The sequence below is a fragment of the Cavia porcellus genome, unplaced genomic scaffold (genome assembly GCF_034190915.1).
Source record: "Cavia porcellus strain 051 isolate PalLab524CR breed Dunkin Hartley unplaced genomic scaffold, mCavPor4.1 scaffold_6, whole genome shotgun sequence".
NCBI lineage: Eukaryota > Metazoa > Chordata > Mammalia > Rodentia > Caviidae > Cavia > Cavia porcellus.
In genome coordinates, this window is record NW_026947489.1 from 27,285,010 (window position 1) to 27,307,942 (window position 22,933).

Consider the following 22,933-nt stretch of genomic DNA (forward strand, 5'->3'; position numbering starts at 1 on the left):
ACACATACAGCAAAGGAAGCAAAAATAAAAATCAGTAGGAGCTGGATAGTCGTATTTCTTTTCATGAGATGTTTCCTTGCACTGCTACTTATTTTGTAGTTTTCCCATACTACCCTTTGTTCTTTCACTGCTTGTCCTCTGTAATTAATGCTACAGAATCTAACATTTTTTCCCTGTGCTTTTGCCATTTCTTATAATAACTGAATGAGAGGTTGAGTCTATCAACTTTATAATAAATGTTTTTAGCTATATATATGTATTCCCATGTACGGGAGGGGAGTTAAAGTCAGTGTGAAGATAGATCAATTCTCTATTCACTTAAATCTAAAATGAAAAGGTTACTCCTATATACTCAAATAGCTAACGAACACTTCTCAAAAGTTTTGACATGTTAAAGAGTATTCAGTGAAGCCATGGTGCTTAATGAAGTATTATGTTTTATAATGTATTTATAATACTTTTTTTTTTGGTACTGGGGACTGAACTCTAAATTTTAGAAACTTAAATATTGCCTTTACTATACCTACCATAGTGCTCTTTCAGAACTTTGGAACAGTTGGCAATCAGGTTAAAGGCTTGAAACAGGTCAGAATGTCATAACGTTCAAGAAGGGTCTGGCCAGCATAGCTCCTCTGTGATCAATATAAGATAGGGTAAGGTAGGAACATTGAAATATGTGTGTGCATTTGTTTGTGCTTGCCCTGATTGAGTATGGGTGGGTATTCATTCAGTTCAACCTGTGTAACCCAACAGTTAAGTTAGGAAAGTAAGTTTAGTCTTGCACAAATGGTAAGGTCCTCAAACTACTTAAGTAGCTTTCAGTTTACATATATTTTATTTACATCTTCTCTAAACACACTACAGCTAGACCTTCACCTCATTGTATGATGAAGTCTATATTTTCCCAAGCATTTTGATGTTGCTTAGATCATCAAATCTCTGGTTGCTCGGGGCTGGGGATTTAGTTCAGCGGCATAAGCACCTGCCTTGCAAGCAGGTGGTCGTGAGTTCGACCCCCGGTACCGATAAAAATGAAAAAGACAAAAAAAAAAAAAAAATCTCTGGTTGCTCAAAGTTGACATATGAGGATTTTTAACAGGCAAAGAAGTGACATTTAACAGAATAGGCTCAACTTCCAGTGAACTCCATGGTCTTGATGTAGAACTAGTGTAGGCAGAATTAAGCTGCATTTCTGTCCGCCCCACAACTTTTGACTTCTGGGTTCACTTGTTATATAGATAAGACACAAGTTATAAAAGCTTTTAACAGCAGGGAAAACGAGAAATTAAATTTTTTGGATGCCCCTCCTGGATTCTTATTTGCAATAAAAACTTCAAAAACAAAACAACAGAATGGAAGTAGAAACTACAGAGGGGAGATAGGACTTTGATGATTAAAAGGATATATTCATCTACTAGTATGAATAGAAGGTAGGAGTATTTTTTTTTTTTTTTGTCTTTTTTCTTTTTATCGGTACTGGGGATCGAACTCATGACTGCCTGCTTACAAGGCAGGTGCTTATGCCGCTGAGCTAAATCCCCAGCCCCTAGGAGTAGTTTTCAAAATACGAGATCACTGATAGAATCCAAGGAAGTTTCAATGGGCATATTCTAATCATCAGTATATACAGTTTTTGTTTGTAACTTTTTATCTTCTTGTAAAGAATTTTAAATGTACAGAAAAAGTTCCAAAGGTACAAGGAATTCCTATATGCTTAGATTCACCAGTTATTTTGTTCATTTGATTTTCATTTTATGTATATCTATCTACATATATGCATATATGTATATAGATATATACACACATGCATACCTGTAGGTAGATATATACACATGCATTACCTATATGTGTATACATACATATACCTATATATTTATATACACACATACCTATATACATGTATTTTTTTCCTTTTTGGGGGGCGTTTTTTGAAACAGGGTCTAGTTCAGGCTGGCCTTGAATTTGCAGCAGTCCTCTTAGACACTAGTCCAAATGCTAGGATTAGAAGTGTGCACTGCTGTGCCTGGCAATCTATGCATATATATATATATATTTTTTTTTTAAATCAATTGAGAGCTGGTTAGAAACACAATGCCCTTTTCTCCTAAATATTTTATATTGTGTATTTCTTTTTTTTTCTGTGCCCTACCCCCCATATTGTGTATTTCTTAAGTAACAAGGACATTCAGTAGCCTCAGTAAAGTTATCAAAGTGAAGGAAATTTAAAATGGATACAATACTATGTCTACTCAATTTTACCATTTATTTTTCTTGATCAACACTTTTTGTTATTACTGGTAACAGAGCCCAGGGTCTCATGCATGCACTCTTATAACTGAGGTAATCAGGCTGGTCTCAAACTTGGAATCCTCTTGCCTCAGCCTCTTAAGTAGCTGGGATGACAACTGTGCAACACTGCAACCATTCTTAAAGAGTATTACACTAGTATGTGTGTATATGTATTACATACAAGTGTATGCCACCATGCTCGGCTATGGCTGCGTTTTTGGCATAGATAAAATAAAAGGGATGTGTCTCTCATGCATCACTTCAGAAGGCACATGTTTGTCCCAATATTGATGTTGACTATTTCCTAACTACAATATGCTTACCTGGTTTCTTCATTGTAGTTATAATTCCCCTTTTAAAATTAATAACATATGGGGAGTACTTTTAGTCAATAAAGTACTGTTCTTCATTAAACTTTTATCCACTAGTTTAGCATCCAGGGCCTTTACATTAAGCTATGCCCCCAGCCCTTATTTTATTTTTTAAGATGGGGACTCCCTAAATTGCTAAGTTGTCCAGGCTGGACTTGAGATCCCCTTGCCTCAGTTTCCCAGAGTGACAGGATTAGAGGCACTATGCCTGCCTGTTAGATATTCTAACATATATTTCTTATAATATATGCTAGTCTACTATAAGGAAAAGGACTACCTTCTCTCCCACCTACTCTTATTAGTTTGAATTCATGCATTCTAATTTTAACTTTTTTTTTTTTTTTTTGTCTTTTTCTTTTTATTGGTACCGGGGATCAAACTCACGACTGCCTGCTTGCAAGGCAGGTGCTTATGCCGCTGAGCTAAATCCCCAACCCCTGCATTCTAATTTTAATGAATTAAAAACCTACTGCTTTGACTTACTGTGATGTTTAATTTGTCTGTCAGAGCCTCCTCAAATTAGCTCATGTTCTTTGTGCACTTCTTTATTTTGTGATTCAATAAAAGGTATTGTAGTTTCACCTTGTACTTTTTCTGCTCTAGCCTTTGTAGCAGTCTTTTCAATTGATTTTTGTATACTGATCCCATATTTTGTGATTGTGCTAATTCACTTTTTAGTTCTAATATTTTTGTTGATTCCTTAGACCTTTCTATTTAAATCATCATGTACCTATGAACAAAGACACATTCTCTTTTCTCATCTTTTCCCCTTTTACTCCTTTTCTAGCCTTATTACACTAGCTAGGAGTACGAGTTCAATACTCAAGCAGTGGGTAGAGCAGATACCATTTTTCTTATTATTATAATTTTTGGGGGGAAAACATTTAATACTTCCTCCATTTTTTTTTGTTTGTTTGTTTGAGACTCACTATGTAGGCCCAGGCTGGCCTGAAACTTGAGGTAATCCTCCTGCCTCAACTTCCCAAGACTGGGATTACAGTGTGTAGCACCATGCCTGGCACTTTATCAAATTTTATGTAAGCTGTAATTTGTCATGAATTCTCTTCTTCAATGTAGCCACATATTTTAAATTCTGGAAACTCCCAACAAGAACCTTCCTCACCTTCCCAATCTCCTTAAGGCTAGCATGACTTTCATAATATAAAAATGAAGCTAATAAGGGGCTGGGGATTTAGCTTAGTGGCATAAGCGCCTGCCTTGCAAGCAGGCAGTCCTGAGTTCAATCCCCTGTTCCGATAAAAAGGAAAAAGACTTAAAAAAAAGATAATAAATTAAAATTGCTCATCTTACTAACTTCGGTATATATTAAATGACCATAAATTTCTTTGTAACCACACTTTGTCACTGAGTATATTATCATATATATTTCCATATTATTAAATTTTATTCTACTTTTCTTTTTTTTGTGGTACTAGGATTAAACCCCAGGCCTCACATATTGCAGGGAAGTGCTCTACCACTGAGTTACATTCCCAGCCTTTTAAATTTTTAATTTCAAGACAAGGTCTCACTACATTGCCAGGCTTGCCTTGAACTTGTGATACTCCTGCTTCCGTCTCTTGACTGATTCCAGGTTTGTGCCACTAGCTTCCATTTTTAAATCAGCTTCTAGCACTTTAGCTTCTCCCACAAAGTTGTTGGAATTTCACAGCAGTATTCATTTTTCATCATTCCAAAATATCCTTCTAGTAATGGCAAATTATAGTTATTGGGTTTTTTTGGGTCTCATATAGCCCCATTATACACCACTGGTACAGGCTTACATAAACACAGACACATACTATGGCCACTCTGGCTGAAGGACCAAACTAAGATCACTTCTGAATAGTTAGAATTTATTAGGTTCCAAGATTTGGTATGGCTGTTTTGCTTCTCAGAACATAAAAGTACAGAGCTGTTGTCAAAACCTAGCAGGTTTAAAGGTCTTTGTAGCAATCTGTTTTCCCCTTTCTCTTTACCTTAAACTAGTAATTAGAAAACTTGCCCTGATAAGAAATTGCTGATTTCCCTGATGTTTTATGATCACTAAATGAAGAAATATCATTAAGTTTAAAAAAAAAAAAAAACTTAGTGGAATGAGAAATTCAGTTTTTCCTAGTGAGCAGCAGAGAAGTAAAACCATGTAAGACTCATGGCCTGCTAGTCAGTTTAAGGAGTATTTATGGAGCACCTGCTATGTGTACAGTGTAGTGGTTGGCTGCTGCATTTTAAACGATGTGATGAGTCGTTTACCGAGAAGGATATGGCAAGAAGATCTTACAACATATACCCAATAGTAGTTCATCTTACTACGCTTAAAAGTGTAACACTCTGGGCTTCAGATGATTCCACTTCTTCCTCAGTTTAGATCTGGTGCTGTCAGAAGCAAAGATGTAGTTGATGGATTCATAAGACAGATCCCACACCTGAGACTTGGTCAGTTTAAATGTTTCAGCTGCCAGCTGGTACTCTTGAGAAAGGCATGTTGCAAAAACACCCTTATCATCAGTCTGTGGAAAAAAACAAGAATGTTTAAAAATAAAGGAAACTACTTTTTTAAAAAGTAACTTTTTATTTAGAATATATTTTCTCACTTACTATGCTTCAAGAGTCTGAATTAGGGCTATGAAATATGTATTTATGCCTATTTATAAATAGAGTTTGTTTATACTTAAAAAATACCAGAGCAGTCTTTCAACCTTATTCATATTGAAGTCACCCAGGGAGCTTTTAAAATACATCCACGCCCAGGACTCACCCTAGATCAAATAAAGTAGAATCTCATGAGATGGAAGGTTAGCATTAAGTTCCTTAGAGAATGTTCAGAACCCCTTCCAACAGAGCCAGGCCAGACCTGCTTGATCCTCTGAAGCCTTCAATGGCCCCATATCCTCTAATTCCTCTTCCTGGGCATTACCCTCCTGTACGCAAGGCAGCTAGGTAGTGAATATGTAACCTAATTAAATGCAACAAATAAAAAGGAGCAAAATAGATAACATAAAACACCTTACACAGATCACAGATGGATGAGAAATGCTGTACCAGAATCCGAAGTGATGCTGGTCATAAGATGAAACTGTCTGACTTTTGATGTTTGAAGTCAAACAGAGTTCTAAATGAAAGTGGAAAAAAAAAATCTCTTAGTAAACTCAGATAAGTGAACTCATTCAATGTTCATCAAGGAGACTCATGAGAAATCTTTCCAAAGCAAGCTGACTTGCATCACTTTTATTACTTTTTTTGTCTTCTTGAGACAGGGTCTCTTCTATGCAGTTCAGGCTGCCCTTGAGCTCACTTTGTAGCCTAGGCTGGTCTCGAAATTGCAATGATCCTCCTGCCTCAGCCTCCCAAGTGCTGGGATTATAGGCATGAGCCACCATGCCCGGCTACTTTTATTACTTTTAAAAACCTGTTCATTCCTTATATGTGATGTGAAAAGCTGTGGTTCAATTAATTTAGTTGCCCAGGAAGAATGTGCTACAACTATGGCAGCAACTGTACCAGCAGGGAATTAATATGATCTTCCCAGCCAGGTGCTTCCCTGTCTTTTACCACAGTGCAGAGGAATGTTATAAGCCAGTCATGATGAACAAGACAGGGAATTATCATGAAAGGAAAGCAGGGGGAGTTTTTGTGTATGTGTTTTTCTTTTCTTTTTTTTTTTTTTTTTTGGTCTTTTTCATTTTTATCAGTACCAGGGATCGAACTTACAACTGCCTGCTTTCAAGGCAGGTGCTTATGCTGCTGAGCTAAACCTCCAGCCACCACCACCCCTTTTTTTTCTTTTGTCATACTGGACACTGAAACCAGGATCTTCACATTGAGCTTCAGCCCTAGCCCTTATTTATTTATTTTGATTTTTTTTTTTATTTTCACACTGAGCTTTGTCCCTAATCCTATTTATTTTGTATTTCTGAGACAAAGTCTCACTTTTTAGTGCAGGTTGGCCTTAAACTCACAGCGATCCTCCTATCCCAGCCTCCAGAGTTCTGGAATTACAGGCATGCACCACCAAGCCCAGCTTTTTTTTTTTTTTTTTTTTTTTTTTTGCTCAGACAAGATAGCCAACTCCTTAGCTCACAGTTTGAAGAGGTTTCAGTTCATAGTAGGCTGGTTCTATGGCAGGGTGGCACATAACAGAGGGGCAACAGTTCTTGGCAGAATATGGCAATGGTGGTGGACTTGAAACAAGCCTCTTTCTGTCCCTTATAATGTATCCAGTCTGCTAGGATTAGGACAGTGTCAATCTAATCAGTGGACTGATCCAGCAATCACCCACTCTTAATCCCAGCATTCCACTATGAATCAATCATGCAGTCTAGATTCAGCCACCTCTGAAAAAACTCTTATGACTGCATGAGGCTTTGGGGGAGTATCTAGACACAAACCATAACAGTTACTAAGTTGCCTAGGTTGGGTTTGAACTTGTGATGCTGCCTTAGCCTCCCAGAGTGCTAGGATTACCAGTGTGTACCACCATGCCCAGCAGCAAAGGGTTTTTGTTTTTGTTTTTTAATTTTTTTTATTTTAAAGAGATTAAGACAAAGGAGGACATAACAAAGCAGATCATATCAGAACAATGCAAGCAACATAGCATTTTGCCACAAGACAACCCAAAGTTAACAGTAACTACCATAATGTCTCTTTTTTTGAAATATTGAGCATAACTTCATATACGATAGTATCAAATATAACAAAACAGTATAAAACCATTCAAAAGAATAACAGCATTACAGGGCTTTCAGAACCAAGTAACAGAGAACGAACAATGGCTACTGTCTCATTTTCCATAGAAAATTTGTTTATACTATCACACAATAATATCCAATAAGATATAATATGATAGAACTAAAGGAAACAGAAGAGCAAAAGTATAGTAGGACTTCACAGTAAGATGATATTAAATCAGCACTGGCTATTCTAATGTCTTGTTTTCTTCAAAATAACTGTTCATACTATCACAGATAATAAAATCAAACAAGCCAGGATAAAATCATTCCAACTAATGAATGCAAACATTATAAGGCTTTAAAGCAATGTAATGGGGAATCATGATTACCATAAACTCTTATGTACTCTTACCATTTCTTACACTAGGGAGACTATATGATATTTATACATGTGAGTATGATTCATTTCACTTATTAGTATGGTCTCAAGTTGCGTCCATTTATTTATAAATATATCAATATGATCATTCTTTATAACTGAGTAGTACTCCACTGTATAAAAATACAACTTTTTTATCCATTCCTCAGTTGATGGACACTTACGTTGTTTTCAAGATCTGGTTATTACAAATTGTGCTGCTAGGGTTTTTGAAGACCTACTACAATTCCTCCTACTTTTACACTAGAGACCGAAACAAAAGTAAGAAAATGGTAGTAATGCCTGAGAGTCACAACTGGAAAGAGCAAAGAATGGACATGAACTTTCCTATGGCTTCTAAGAAAACCCAAAACATCTCTGCCTGGCCCACTCTCAATTTACTGCCAGTTGCTTCTAGGTAAGTCTATTTTAAGAATGACTTTTACTACTAACAAATTCCTATCTGAAACAGTGTGCATAGCTCACAGTAAAATGCTTCAGTAATTTAACCAATACTCTGCTCACTTAGGCAAGGCAGCCTCACAGGCCACTCAGTCCAAATGATGCCCCTCACTCTGCTGGGAGCACCAGCATACCATACCATACAAGATCACTAGGAAAGAGCTCTGTATTCTCTCTACTTTTGTGAATGTTAAAAAAAACTTAGTAAAAAATTTGGCACTTATTATGAATTGCTAAAAGCTTCTCAAGTAGTTAAAAAAATATACACACAAATATCTTGGTAAATTAAAGTTTAAAAATTTAGCAAACTGACCATTCAGTAAAATGGTTTACAGCCAATCACTTCTCTCTATGGAAAGACTTTCCTTTTCATTCTTCAGAAAGGAAGTGGTTACCTGATCACTCCTATAGTAGCCTGTTTAATTTACTTCACAAAACTTAATAGTGATATTTTCTTGTGTAATTGTTTATTGTCTTCCCTCAACTAGACTATGAGTTCCTGAGAAAGAAACCCTATCTGTTTTATTTACTCCTTATTCCTATCAATTAGAGCAGTGATTTTAACAATAGGCACTTCATAAACACACTGATAAGCATGTAAAAGTCAATGGACATGTAAAAATATATTTGGAATTTTCTATAATTTACAATTTTAAAATAAATATTACATATTTTCACAACACATGTCAATTTCATTAAAGTCAATTTCAAAACTTTTGGTGACCCTTATTCCTTCAGAAAAGCACAACTGAGTCCTAAGCATTGGGGGTTTTAGCAATAAAAAGGCAGACAGCCTATTCTCAGGGAGCTCACATTCTAATGGGAGCTGAAACTTTATTTAAACGAGGCTCAAAAAGCACACACACTATGACCTTGACTTTCTGAATGATACTTATAATTTTAGAACAGCACTTCCTCACTTCCAGCTTCCCACCTGGGGCTGGGGAGGAAGGCTCAGGCTGCTGTCCAGAAGACTGAAAGCCTTACCCAGTGGTATCCGATGCTGCCTCACAAAGTTTACCAGATCCAGGGATCCTCTCTCAGGGGAGTTGAGAAATGTTCCATGCCCAATTCTGTCAGGAAGGAGATCCAGGAGCACCTGGGTTTCTTTTTTTTGACTTGGAATCTTCAGAAAAGTGAGAAGAGGGCATCATGAACTCTTAGGGGTTCTTAAAAGTAGTTTTCTACAGTGGGTTCCCTGTCCTGCTAAGTAGTTAATGCAGACATTTTTGTGTACATATTTTTTTTTTTTATTTAAAGAAAAGGAAACGAAAAAAAAATACATGGAGATTAAAGAAAAAAAGGGTAGAAAAATAATACTAAATTACAGACAAACAAAAGGTAAGAAATTGCCAGTTGATAAGTTACAAATTGTCTTCTTCGAAATGGCTGTTTAGGTTATAGAATTAAAGTATTTAGAATGACATTCAAAAAAGTGACCCTACAAACCATTCTGCTCTATGGCCGAACAAAAGCTCCGTAATATGATTATCAGTCCCACCTATTTGTTTTACATCTCTAAGAGGATAAGGTTAACCATATCAAAACAGAACAGAACATTTAAAAAAAAATAAAAAACAATTTAAAGAAATACAGATTTCAAAGCAAGTCCACTGGAGATCTACCTTATCTAACTGTCTCTAGCTTCTTACAGATAGTTGTCCCTAACTTCACCCACTTTCTATACTTATTACATATTATAGAACTAATCAAATCATTACAGGATGATGGAGTCTTTTTAGGTCCTCAAGTTCCAAATTAGGGAAGACATTTCCAACTACCATCGCATCTCTCATTCTCTTTGTGATAGCCGTCCCCATCTCTGCATATGCTGAAGTTGAGCTGAAGAAACCAGTCCAGAGTCATTTTAATCAGCAAGCAATAGATTGCTAGAATTTATATTATAATGCTACAAAATAAGCCTCGGGTTTTTCAGGTCTCTTCCTCAGAGTATTTGTTCCTATCCTCTCTGTATTATAGGGAAAACCAAGTCATAACAAGATAGCGAAACAATTTCCTAGATAAACATGCAATGGATAAGACTTACAAAACTATAATATAAATGATCTTCCGTAGCTACTATGTTTTCTCTTGTTATTTTCAATAGATTTGTCGACAACACTGGCTTATTATAGTTAAATATACTATCACCTATTTTTATAAAAACTTATCTTTGACTGCATTGTAGTATTTGAGAGCTGTTACTGATTCATACCAGTATGGATATCCTTTACATCCTGTCATGCTCAGAGTAGTTTCCTCTACTTTTAGGGTTGATTCTAACAGGCATACGGATTTCAAATAGGATCAGTCAAGGCCAACCAATAGTCTTATGATTCAGATACAATTAAGATCAGTCATAGTAAGACAATGTAAGTAATACAGGATTTCAGCTTAAGTCCATAGGAAAGTAAGGATGGTTACCATGGTATAACCTGCTATTTTTGGTTCTAGAGGTCTGTGTCCTCAAATCTGATATGAGTGGACAGACCAGAACAAATTTAATTCAATCTAAATATGGCACTAGGACTACTGTGTCTTTTAAATCGTTATACACCATTAGCAATGACCTCTGCTTTTTTTTTTTTTTTTTAAATATAGTTTCAGAGCTGTCTCTACCAAAGACTAGCTTACCGTCTCTGCCTCCTGTCTGCTACTCCACTTTTCTGCTATAATTTGTCCACCTTATTCCCTCATTCCATGGTCTGCCCCGTACACTGAGGCCTCTCTGCCACTGTAGCTGTAATCCTGATATTTCTTCCTCTCTTTCTCTGTAATGTCCTTCAGCGCTCTCTGTAGGGTTGGATTGGTGGCCACGAACTCCCACAGTTCCTCCTTGTCTTGAAAGTATCTTATTTCTTCATGAATTTTTAGAGAGAGTTTTGATGGATATATGAACTTAGGTTGCATATTTTTTTCCTTCAGGACTTGGAATATTTCTCCCCACTCCCTTCTTGACTTAAGAGTTTGTGTTGGTAAGTCTGCCGTTATTTTGATAGATTTCCCGTTATAGGTAACCTGCATCTTTTCTCTGGCTGCTTTTAATATTCTGTTTTTTTGGTGGATTTCTGGGATCTCGATTATTATATGCCTAGGCGTAGATCTGTTTTGGTTGTAGGTAGCTGGTGTTCTGTATGCTTCTTTTATCTGGATATCATTTCTTTTTGCTATACATGGGAAATTTTGCTTTAATATCTCTGTGAATATTTTTTGTATTTCATTTTTGGATGTTCCTGCTTCCTCACTCACATTCTTTATTCTTAGGTTATGCATCTTTTTATCATCTTCCAGTTTTAGAATTGCTTCTTTCTGGTTCCTTGTTATTTTTAAGAGGCTTTTTCTTTCACGTTCATAAGCCCTAAATCTCTCTTCAAGTTTCAGAAGGTTGTCTTTAGTTTCTGTCAAGGCATTTTGCCAATATTCAATGGAGTTTTTAGTTTCCTGATTTTCTCTTTGGATCTGTTTCATGTATTCTAAGTTATGCTTAAATTCTTCAGATGCTTCTCTTTCTTTTCTGATTTCCTCAGTTCTTCCATCTGTGTTCTCTTGGGCAGGGCTTGTCATTTCTTTAATTAATCTCTTTATATCTTGCCTCACTTGGATCAGGAGTACATCTTTAAATTCCTCTATGAGATCATGTAAATATTTTTTAATTTCGGCTGATGCTGAGTCGAGCAATGGATGGTTACTGTGCTTGTTCTCTTCAGTGTTTAGTTCTCTTGGGTTTAATTTCTCCTGTTGAACAGCTGGAGATTTTTTTTTATTTTTATCTCTTGTCATGTTTCTGGTTTCTTTCAGACTGTCCTGGAGTTCTCTGGCCCTCTCCAAATTGCTTAGGGCCTTTCAGAAGCGTGCCGGCTTGAGTTTTTGCTGTCCTCCCCAATTTGCTGTTATCTGGGGTAGGCTGGGATGCAGGGGCGGTACAGTCTAGTCTCTAGCCTCTGTGTCAGTTAGTTCATAAATTAGGCTGTACTTTCTAGTTGTCACTGAGTTGTGACCATTCTGCATCCACCCATTGGGCCCCAAGCAGAGGCCTGATCTAGCCCCAACAGCTCCTGCCAGTTCTCCCTGAATCAGAAGCAGCTGGGTAATGGCACAGGATTCTGCCCAGGTCCCAGCCGTTCTCTTCCAAACCTCTCTGTGATAGGAGCTCTAGAAAAGCAGATCTGCCCAAAACCAAGATGGCTCCCACTAAGTTCTACGTGCGGAGCTGAAGCCAGCAAGCAATCAGACTCTGCCAGGACTCAAGATGTCTTCCACCAGCCCTCCCTACAGGGGGTCCTGGTGATGTCACCAAGCTGCGATTTCTGCCGCCAGGCTAATATGTCTGCACCAGATTCTGTGTTATTGATTTCCCCGTGGTGGCGGGCCAGCTGTTCTCTGGCCAAACCCAGCCGCCGCGGGGTTTTCTATACTCACCAGAGTCCGGTGCAAGTCCCCGCTCCGGGACCGCCACACACCAAGCCGTCCACTTTTCCCCACCTCGCGGCTCAGCGCTGACTGGTCAGATTTCTGTGCACCGTTTAGATTCGAAACGCCAGAGCTCTGTACATCTGCGCTGGTGCAGCGGTGCAGAACTGGCTGCCGCCTGGAGTCTCGATCTGGGTCTCAGTTTCCGCAGTCCCCAAAAGCAACTCAGCTTTTCGTGTTGGGTCCACGAGTCTGTTCGTTGATTTAAGGGCGCGGGATTTGCAGCCTCCGGTCTCAGCACGACTTTAAATCCTCCAGCTGTACTGTCTTGGTTGATAAGGATCGCTATGGATTTGTCTGGTCCTCTCCATGCTGTCTTTTTTTTTTTTTTTTTTTTTAGCTTTGAGTTTGAATTCTCTGGAGAGATTCTTCGCTCGATCCCCTAGCACGCCGCCATTTTCTCTCCTCTTGTGTACATAATTTGTCCTGAGATAAGATCTTACTGTGTAGCTCACACTAGCCTCAAACTGATGGCCTTCCTCCTGCCTCAGCCTCCTGGGTACTGAGATTACAAGGGTAAGCCACCATGCTATGACATTTTTAAGCTAAAATACTCGTGTTATTTTCCTAGCTTTTGTTTTTGCTATTTTTTTATTTTGCTTTTGTTTTTGTTTTTTTATGCTTTATTTGTTGGTGCTGGAATTGAACCCAGGACCTCCCACATGCTAAGCCTAAACTCTTACCGCTAAGCTGTACCTTCAGCCCCTTCTGCCTTTTATCTTCTCATTCATTCTACAACATTCTTCTAAATTCATTTTAGTAACAATAAAAATTATGAAGATCCTGTTTTATTCCTTTTTTCATATCAGTTTTTTAAGGCCTCAAGAATCTTAAGGCCTCTCAAGAGTTAAGATGAAAAATTAATTTTCAGGAAAAGTAATTTTCAAAAATCAAAACAAAATCCCATAACTCTGTTTTGCACTGTATATATGTGTTCATATATATTTGAAAAAGGTCTAGAAAAACAGAAAACTGTCAACATTATTAACTCTGGGGAGTTAACAGGGACTTTCACATTTAAAAATTTTTTTTCTGCATTATACTTCCTTACAGTTAGGGTTTAGATCAAGATCCTTTAAAGGTCTCACAGACTCATAGATGGGGCGTTTGGAAGGTGCCTGGATTGTGGGGACACTACACCAACATGCTGCTGCGAGGTGAGTCCTAATTAGAGGCAGGTCACTGGGGACATTACCTAGAAGGGTATATCTGCCTCTCTAGACGTCCCTTCTCTCTCTGCTTCCTGGCCCCTATGACATGAGCAGCTTTTCCTCTGTTAGGCCCTTGTGCCAGGCTGTCTTCTGCCTTGGAGCCAGCCAGTCATGGGCCATAACTGAGCCAAAACAAACCTCTTCTCCTTTAAGTTGTATATGTCAGGTATTATATATCTCAGGCACAAGAAAGTGACCAACACACCTATGCTTGAAATTTCTTAAGGTACATACAACTTTTTTAAAAATTAGTTTTATGTAAACTATTTTTTTTTGTACAAGGAATCAAACTCAGAACCTTGCACTTACCAGGCAGGTGTTTGTGCCAATGAGCTATATCCCCGGCCTAAGGTACATACAACTCTGAAAAATAAAGTATTTTTAAAAAATTGTCCAAGGGGCATGGGGTTTTAGTTCAGCAGCAGAAATGCCTGCCTGGCAAGTGTGAGGTCATGAGTTCAATCCCTAGAACAAAAAAAAAAAAAAAAAAAAAAAAAAAAAAAAATTGTCTAAGGACATAAAGCTAGTTAATGGTAGAGAGGGATAAGATATACTCCATCTGACTCCAGAGCCCAGAAACTTCCTACACTGTGCTTATCCTTTATTTTGACAAGGTTAGCTACAGAAATACCCCAGTTTCCATGAAAATGGCTAGCTGTGCTCTTTTTTTTTTGGTAGCTGTGTTCTTTTTCTCCTACATAGCTTCAAAACAAATGCTCAGAATATCTTGAAATGTGATTATTTTATATCTAATGGATCAAACAAAGCAACAGAAACTAAGGTAAATGCGTTCCAATGCTGTGCATAGGCCAGAGATAACTTGTCACAGTATCAAATGCTGTTCCACTATCCTGACCAGTGGCTTCGACAGGGCACCACCTAGGTCAGCTAGAGGGTGTCCTATGAGTCAAAGATCTGTGTTATTAGACTTTGAAAACATGGACTGTAGATTTTAAGTTCTGCCACTATGATTAATGATTACTGACCTTCTGCTTGCAGGCACAAATGATATAAGTACTGGCAGGAGGTTCTAATTTCTTTCCTTAATCTTTATGCCATGATGGTACGCAGCCTTTTTACATTACCCCATTTAATGCACACAATAATTTTAAGAAAGAAGTATATTAAGTCTTATTTTCTGCATATAAGACATAGCTAAAAATACTGAGGTAGAAAAAATTAGTAAAATAAGGAAGAGAGCAACAGAATCCTTGTTTGCCTCACAAAAATGTGCTTAAGAAAATGTGTGTTTCTAGCTGTAATCTGCATGGTGTTACTGTCCTCATGGTGCCATGAAGCTGGGGACCAATGAAGAACACTAGATTTCCTTTGTGAACTCCCCACCTGCAACGCTGGGCCATTTGAAGCTTTATTTTATAATGATTAGCTACTTTAGTGCCAGTATGTGATACATGTAGGTCTGCTCCACTACGCCCCACTGTGAAGACAGGAAAGGTGAACTGGTGCTTTTCTTAGAGTTGGCTCATGAATGACACGGCTGGTGGTGAAAATTCATGCAGTTTCTATAGCAAGATTTCACGAAGCTGTAATGACACAGCTGGAGTTCAACTCCCAGGAACCACAAAATGTTAAAAACAGTAACATAAGACACTAAAGTAACTCATGTATTACCATTTTAAACTACATTTAAAAATAATTCTGTCTCCCCATTCAAAAATGTTTTCCCAAACCAGGTTTATTTCTAGTTACTTCAAGACACCCCTACTGTTTTCTGTCATAGACTGCCCTTCCAGCCTAAGACAGCATTACTTACCTCTGAAAGATGCAATGCCAACTTCAGGCCTGTTTTTTTAGCTTCTAAAAGTGGTTCCAAGAAGTCTTTTGCTTGACCTATCTTGAAAAGTTAAAATGAAAATGCATGAGAATTCCAGGCAAACTGAGGAACTAGGTATTCTGATCCAATAAACAAAAGAATAAAATAACAGCAGAAAAAAATAAAGAGACTGATTTATTTGCACATTTTGTTTATGGAGCACCTGCCAGGTACTAGCTATTTTGAAGACTAAAATGCTGATAAAGGCAGAGTCCCTGCCCTTAAGAATCTTTAAGTCTGTTATTAGTGGCCCTAAGATCAATTTCCTAAGCTGGACATGGCAGTCACCAAATTTTATTTCTGAAAAGACAGCTAGATATTTAGTAGTAAAGACATCTCACTTGATTCAAAAACCTTAACAAGTACTAAGAATTATTAAATGGGTAGGGAAAACAGGAGCAGAACAGTTCAGGTTTAGATAAAGTCATGGGCACCAGCTTCATAGGCTTCTCTCATCCAGTGGTTTTCAACCAGAAACAATTCTGTGATCCAGGGAACATGTGTCAAGGTCTGAAGAAATTTTTAGTTGTCTTACTGGGAGGATGCTACTGGTACCTAATGGGCAGAGACTATAGATGCTGCTCAGTATCCTATAAGGCATAGGGCTGCCCCCAAAGAAAAAACTGGCCAGGAATATCAAGACTTCCTGTTGGAACTTTGCTTAAGAAGCTTCAGCCAACTTTTCTGAACTGGAGCTTCTATGAAATAATTACGAACTTAATGCCCTAAAATATTCCTCCATTGTATGTAATGAATTAACTTCTCTCTATACATACACACTAGAACTACTTGTGTACCATCTTTAATAGAACGGAGGAAATGGTCATATTCACTCAGGAAAGTATTTTTTTTTAGGGTGCTTTATTCCTTCATAGAACCTTGGTTAAGAACAGCTGCTCTAGACATTCAGTTTAACCAAGGCAGAATAGCATCTGCTGGACCTTATAGAGAATATGATGCTCCAACTTAATCCTTAACTCATTAAATCACCCTTTAAGAAATAAAATATATTAGGAAAAACAACTTACAGTTGGGTCTCCACTGAGGTCAAGGCCAAGAACTGTATCATTAGCAGAAAGGAAGAATTCTTCAGCGAGTTTAACAGTCTCCTTGGCTACCAAAGAGCCACCTCTTCTGTCAATTGCTATCAAATACCTTTAATATAAGAAATAATAGTTGAAACTACTATGTAGATGAAAAAGACAATTCCAAGTATGACTAGAGAGGCATGAGAGGCTGCAAGTAATATAGGTTACTAGGTGAATACAGCCTGAGTCTAGATAGCACATTTTATTTGCCAGACAGAATAAGACATGAAATGCTAAACACTAATGTCAAATATTTAGCCATTGTTCAAAACAGTTGTCTCACATTTGTTTAAGCATTTGTAATCTTTTGACTCAAGAGCCTAATAAGGCCCCATCTTGTATGAGTCTGCATACCTCTTAGGTCTTTTTTATAAATCTATAGTCACTCATTCTTTTTTGCCCTCTACTCTTTTTTTTCTATAGTCTTTTCTTAGAATTTATTGTAACAACAAAAAAGAATTTATCTGTAGCAAAAAAAAAATTTGTTTGTCCTATAAATTTCCCACAGTTTGGATTTTGTTGATTGTTTCCCTGTATTAACATATTCTCCTGCCCCTTACTATTCCTATAAATTGATCCTTAGATCTAGTCTTGAGGCTTAATCAGATCAGATTTAATTTTTTACAAGAATAAAAGGTAGTGGTATATTCTCAGATAGCTCAGATGATTTCATTAAGGGTTACAAAATTGGTAATATTCTAATTTTAAACTAAACACCTGATTCAAATTCATTCTTATACATTAACTAGAATTTTATAGAACTCAAATATATACTCCCACCCCCGCAAAAAAACCTGTTACTTTTGTGTGATTGTTCTGAGGCATGTATTAGTTTGGTTATTCACAAAATAAATTCCTCCAGCATTTATTTATTTATTTAGAAAATCTGGATCAACCACCTAAAAAAATCCTTTTCATTCAGTCTCCTATGCATTAAGTAGTGTTACAAAATGGTATAAATCATATGAACATACCATAATGTAATTGTCCTCTGACTGACAGACTTTTTAGGATTTTTTTAACTTGTTATAAATAATACTACAATAAAGAATCTTATGTATAAATCAACTATTTTCTTAGGTACATTTGTATGTCTTCTTTTCTGTATTCTATTCTTGTTTCTGGCTTGGTTTTTATTGGGGTATTAATCTAGTTAGGCTTAATTTTTAGATATTCTTACAGCATAAAACTGTACAGCTAACTTGCTTTACTCAAGGTCTTACTGAGCCCAACTATGAACACACTAAGTTCTGTGCATCAGAGACAAGGTGGTCTGTCAATTGCTATCAAATACCTTTAATATAAGAAAGACACTAGTTGTCTTTCTTATATTAATGAAAGATAAGATCTCCAGTCTAGTGAGTGAGCATGTGTTTAAAAAAACACCACAAGACAATTCTTTCCTTTCTTTTTTCTTGGTACTGAGAATTGAATTCATGACCTTGCACTTGCCAGGCAGGCACTATGCTGCTGAGCCATAACCCCGGCAATAAAACTATTCTTTATCCTGTTCTAAATGAACATTGTAAAAGAAAAAACATAGGTGGCCAAACACAATGTTCCAGCTACTCAGGAGGTGAAGGCAGGAGGATTACCAAGTGTGATGCCAGTCTGGGAAACTTAGCAAGACCCTGTCTCAAAACAAAAGATGAAAAGAAATAGAAATGCAGCTCAGTAGCAGAGAACTTGCATAGCACATGTGAGGCACAGATACAGATACACAGACACAAACACAAAAAGCAAGCAATGAGAAGCTATACTCTACTCAAAAAAGCTCGAAAACCTCAGGACTTTACTGCCACAGGAATAAATCAACACTTCTCATCTTTAAACAACAAAATTCTTTACTTTTTTCTATTTTAAATAGATATCAGTTACTGGTTGATTTTTTAAAACCTATTACATAACCTATCATCAACACAATAAAACTTCATGTTCTAGTTTTGTTTTTTTTTTTTTTTTTTTTACCGGTACCAGGGATTGAACTCACAACCATGTGCTTGCAAGGCAGGTGCTTACACCACTGAGCTAAATATCCAGCCCCCATGTTCTAGTTTTTAAAATGGCAACTATTAAGGTACAATCTTCTTACCGAACATCGATGTCTAAATTTTCTTGTTTGGACTGTTTTATACCCTCAAGTATGGATTCCACATAAGTCTTTTTAGTCATTCCTGGACAAAAATGTAAGAAACATGTCATGAGACCATCAACTATTTTATCCTGCAATTTCAGTACTTATGAAGCCCTATATGAACATTTACTTTTTTACTGTATGTTACAAGGCATGATTCAAGATGAGTGAAAACATAACCCTGATGGGTACATTTTAATAAATGAAATTTCATACAATAGGAAAAAGGAAAACAGAAATTAAGAAAAAAACCCACAGAATACAAACCCATTTTAAACATTTTTAATATAACAGATATAAAACTATTTTCACAAACTGCCGTAAAATTTTATATGCTAATTCTAACAATGTAAGACGCATAAGTCATTTGCTAATTCTTGTCCTTTAAAAGAAAAAGCTATTTTCTCTATTACCAGGATGTTTGTTTGTTTACTGGTCCAGGAAAAAAAACAATCTTAACTGTGGGCTCCTTCCCCCTCAACCCTGAGTAGGCTGCTTCTCATCCAGGAGATCAGAGCTACCCTTCCAAATTTGAGAGTGCAAGTCCTCTTCTGGAAGGCTCTGTGACAGTGCTCTCCGGAACAGCCTCTCCTAGAATATCATCTTACACTGACTGTAATATGCTGATTTGGAATGGAAACTCTCTAGTGAAACACAGAAAACTATAAGGAAAAACAAAAATAACCTGTAATCCCTCACTTGCGGCTAACCATAACATTTTCTGTAAGTGTACACATATGCATTTTTAGTGGATGAGACGGCTACTAGATACATATGGAACCTGTAATTTAACACTGGTGCAGTATTTCTACATGCCATGAAAGTGTCTGCTATGGATTAAAAAACTGGTGAGCAATTTAACACTAGGTGAATTCAATCAACATGCTGCTGAGCGTAGGTAGCCCACCTGAGGAAAGTTGCTAGCATAAAAGGAGATGTGGAAAGGAGGAATGTTGCATTAGCATTATGGGTTCTCTAAGTGTTGCTGTTGTTTGGAGCTGTTAGTTCTCCTGGAGGAGCTTGTCCTGGCTAGCTTCCCTGATATGAATTCAGCTATTATCATCAGAGGAACTCGGAACCTTGTCACTGAGAGTGACTGTAGATCACTTTGGGAGAGGCTGATCCTTACATTGGGCATTGTTTCCTGGTACCAGAGCATAAGATGTGTGCCGTTTAATCTCCAGGAGAAGCTTGCATGCTGGCTTTCTGATATGAACTTGGCTGTTGTCAGAGTAGCTTGGGACCTCATTGTCGTAGAGGATAGCTATGGAACTTTTCAGGGGAGCCCTGGTCCTTAATTTGAGTGTTACTTCTTGGCTCCAGTGTAGAACCCTCAATCTACTGATATAGTCTATCTCCAACCCCAAACTTTCTAGCTTTTACTGCTGACCTCTGGGCCTTCCTAGCGCAGATCCTAAAACAGACTTGCATGAGTCATTGTCATGGGCTCTAGGCCTTCAGCTGGACTTGAAGGAGACACTGTCATGGGCTCCAGGTTTTCAGCTGGAATCACGCAGGACGCTTATTGTGGGATCCAGGGTCTTGGCTAGATTTTCTAGGCCTTTAGTGTTGTGGACAGATTTCCTGTACCTTCTTTGTATTTAACTCTTGGGTGATCACTATAAATAATACTATATATTTTGTGTTCTGTATGCAACTCCTGCTACAATAGTGTCTTTGAAAGTATTTTTAATAGTTGTAGAATATCCCATTAGTCTTTACTAAACTGTTCCCCTACTGCTGTATTCCACTGTGACTCGCTATTTGAAAAGAAATGTAGCTTTACTAATTGGCAGGTATTTGTCTTTTTCTATCCTCACTAGCATAACTTGGAACTGGTTTTGTAGTTCAAAAATACAAGGTAGGGGCCAGGGATTTAACTCAGTGGTGTTAAGTGCCTGCCAGGCAAGCACAAGGTGGTGAGTTGATTCCCAGTACCAAACAAACAAACAAACAAACAAAAATATAAATTAAGAATCTTCTCATTGTCTCATTTCAACAGTTACTATAATAGTTTCAAAACATTAGCTTCCCCGTCAGTGATTACTAGGTTATACGTGGTAGGGTTCAAGATGACCAAAGTCTCTTCAGGTTAACAGGGACTTTGTGATCATATTACTTTCTTATGCTGCTCTTATGGAAGGATAAGCCTATGAAGTCCTTCCAGATAATATGCAGATCAGCTCATGTCCATCCAGATGGTGTGCAGCTTGTTCCTGTCCTAATAAACCATCAGTCCCCAAGAACTGAGTGGCTGAATAACCTACACTTCAGTTGCCATAAAATATGATTCTGCACCCGTCAGTGGCAGTGTCACATATGTGCCCTTGATGTAGGAAGCAAGGGTCAGCCTCTGCTTGAGACATAACAACCACACAGAGCAAGTATCCTTTTCTCAAAACGACAAAAACTAAACAAAGAAGAACAAAACAAAGATTTGCAGAGCCTTATGCCCCCTTAAATAGATAATGTCTGATTAGACTTTCTGCATTTTACTTAAGAACTCACTTGTTAATAATGCACATCATTAATACATAAGATTTTTCTGTTGACTAGAAGTCTCGATGAAAATGGAGAACCACACAACTGTGTAAAGTAAGTGCTTCATAATGGCAACTGACAAACATATAAAAGATCCAAGCACACAGAAAAGAACCGCAATTCACTGAGAAGTAATTAGATTCTACCAGTAGCGTTTTCTCTCCTGGGTGTGCTCCTCAGTTCCAGGTACTTGACACCATCATCAGCAAATTCTTTAATGACATCTTTTGTGACCTGAAAATAGAGGTAATGTACATAACACTGATAATATCTGGGTAAGGGTCCCAGTGAAAATGGCAGGTGTTACAGCTGCATTAAATTTGATTTTCAAGGAATGTTACATGGTAGAGTGCCCACTTTGTCACACCCTTGATGGAGCCTATGACAGAGCTGCACCATTTCCACACAATTCTCATCACCTGCCTCATTTCCATATTTAATTTATATCTGCATATCAACTTCACCTCCCTGCCCTCCACCCTTTTATTTTTTAAGGCTGACTTTATTACTATTTAAAATATTAAAAATTTGGGGTTGGGGATTTAGCTCAGCGGCATAAGCACCTGCCTTGCAAGCAGGCAGTCGTGAGTTCGATCCCTGGTACCGATAAAAAGGAATAAGACAAAAAAAAATTAAAAATCTTAAATTTAGTACCTCTACCCTTTATTCTTTTCTCTATCTCCTAGTGTTCCTAAAGCAGACCAATTAAACAGAGATATGAGGCTAAGCTCATTCACATTGAGCTACATCCCCAGCTCCTTCTTATTTTTGAGAAAGGCTTCTCGCTAACTCATTAAGTTGCCTAAGCTAGCTTGAATTTGCAATCCTTCTGCCTTAGTCTCAAGTGCTTGGATTACAGGTGCGCTCTATGATACTCAGCTTAGTTGGAGCCAGTTATGTACATGATGCTAGGAGATGTACAAGCAAAACTAAATAGCTAAAATGATCTCGTATTGCTGATGCAATGATAATGTATTACTGATACGCTATGCAAAGTCATGGCTTAAGATTTTTATTTAAGCTCCTTAGGAAGAGTTGTATTTTTCAATAAATCACGGCAGGGTTAAATTTTCCCCTAAAGAATTCAGGAACAATACTCTTAGGCAAAGAAAATGAATAATATATAAGAGTAAAACTTATATTTAATATAGTATAAACTTCAACAATCTAAAACCTTTCTGATGTTTTTCCTTTTCCATCAGCAATCACCAAGAAATAGCAAATTCAGATGAAAGAAAAGGCAAGGTTGAGGATGCCATGATACCTGCCCTCGTTAGCCCTTTAACTGGTACTCTAATCTTAATCTGCTTTGCCTACATGCACACAATTATGAATGTGCAGGGTCCTAGCACAGGAACAAAGGCTGTTTGTGCAGAATGCCTAACAGAGTGGCACTCGCATGGTGAACTCTTAGCAATCTGGAGAAACTCCATCTTGTTGCCACT

General features: G+C 37.5%; 1 protein-coding gene across 7 annotated transcripts in view; it reads right to left on the bottom strand.

The window, feature by feature from the left end:
• Positions 1–4,495: 4,495 nt before the first annotated feature.
• The window catches only part of Adal (adenosine deaminase like), a 31,712-nt gene continuing 13,274 nt past the window's right edge, over positions 4,496–22,933 (bottom strand). For all 7 annotated transcript variants that reach the window (XM_003475722.5, XM_013158807.3, XM_063250179.1 and 4 more), the window contains 7 exons: positions 21,635–21,722; positions 18,906–18,987; positions 16,754–16,880; positions 15,666–15,746; positions 9,198–9,336; positions 5,672–5,772; positions 4,496–5,170 (listed from right to left, as the gene is read on the bottom strand). In XM_003475722.5, the coding sequence (XP_003475770.1) occupies positions 4,976–5,170; positions 5,672–5,772; positions 9,198–9,336; positions 15,666–15,746; positions 16,754–16,880; positions 18,906–18,987; positions 21,635–21,722 (813 nt within the window). In that variant the 3' untranslated portion in view covers positions 4,496–4,975. The remainder of the gene's footprint in view (positions 5,171–5,671; positions 5,773–9,197; positions 9,337–15,665; positions 15,747–16,753; positions 16,881–18,905; positions 18,988–21,634; positions 21,723–22,933) is intronic.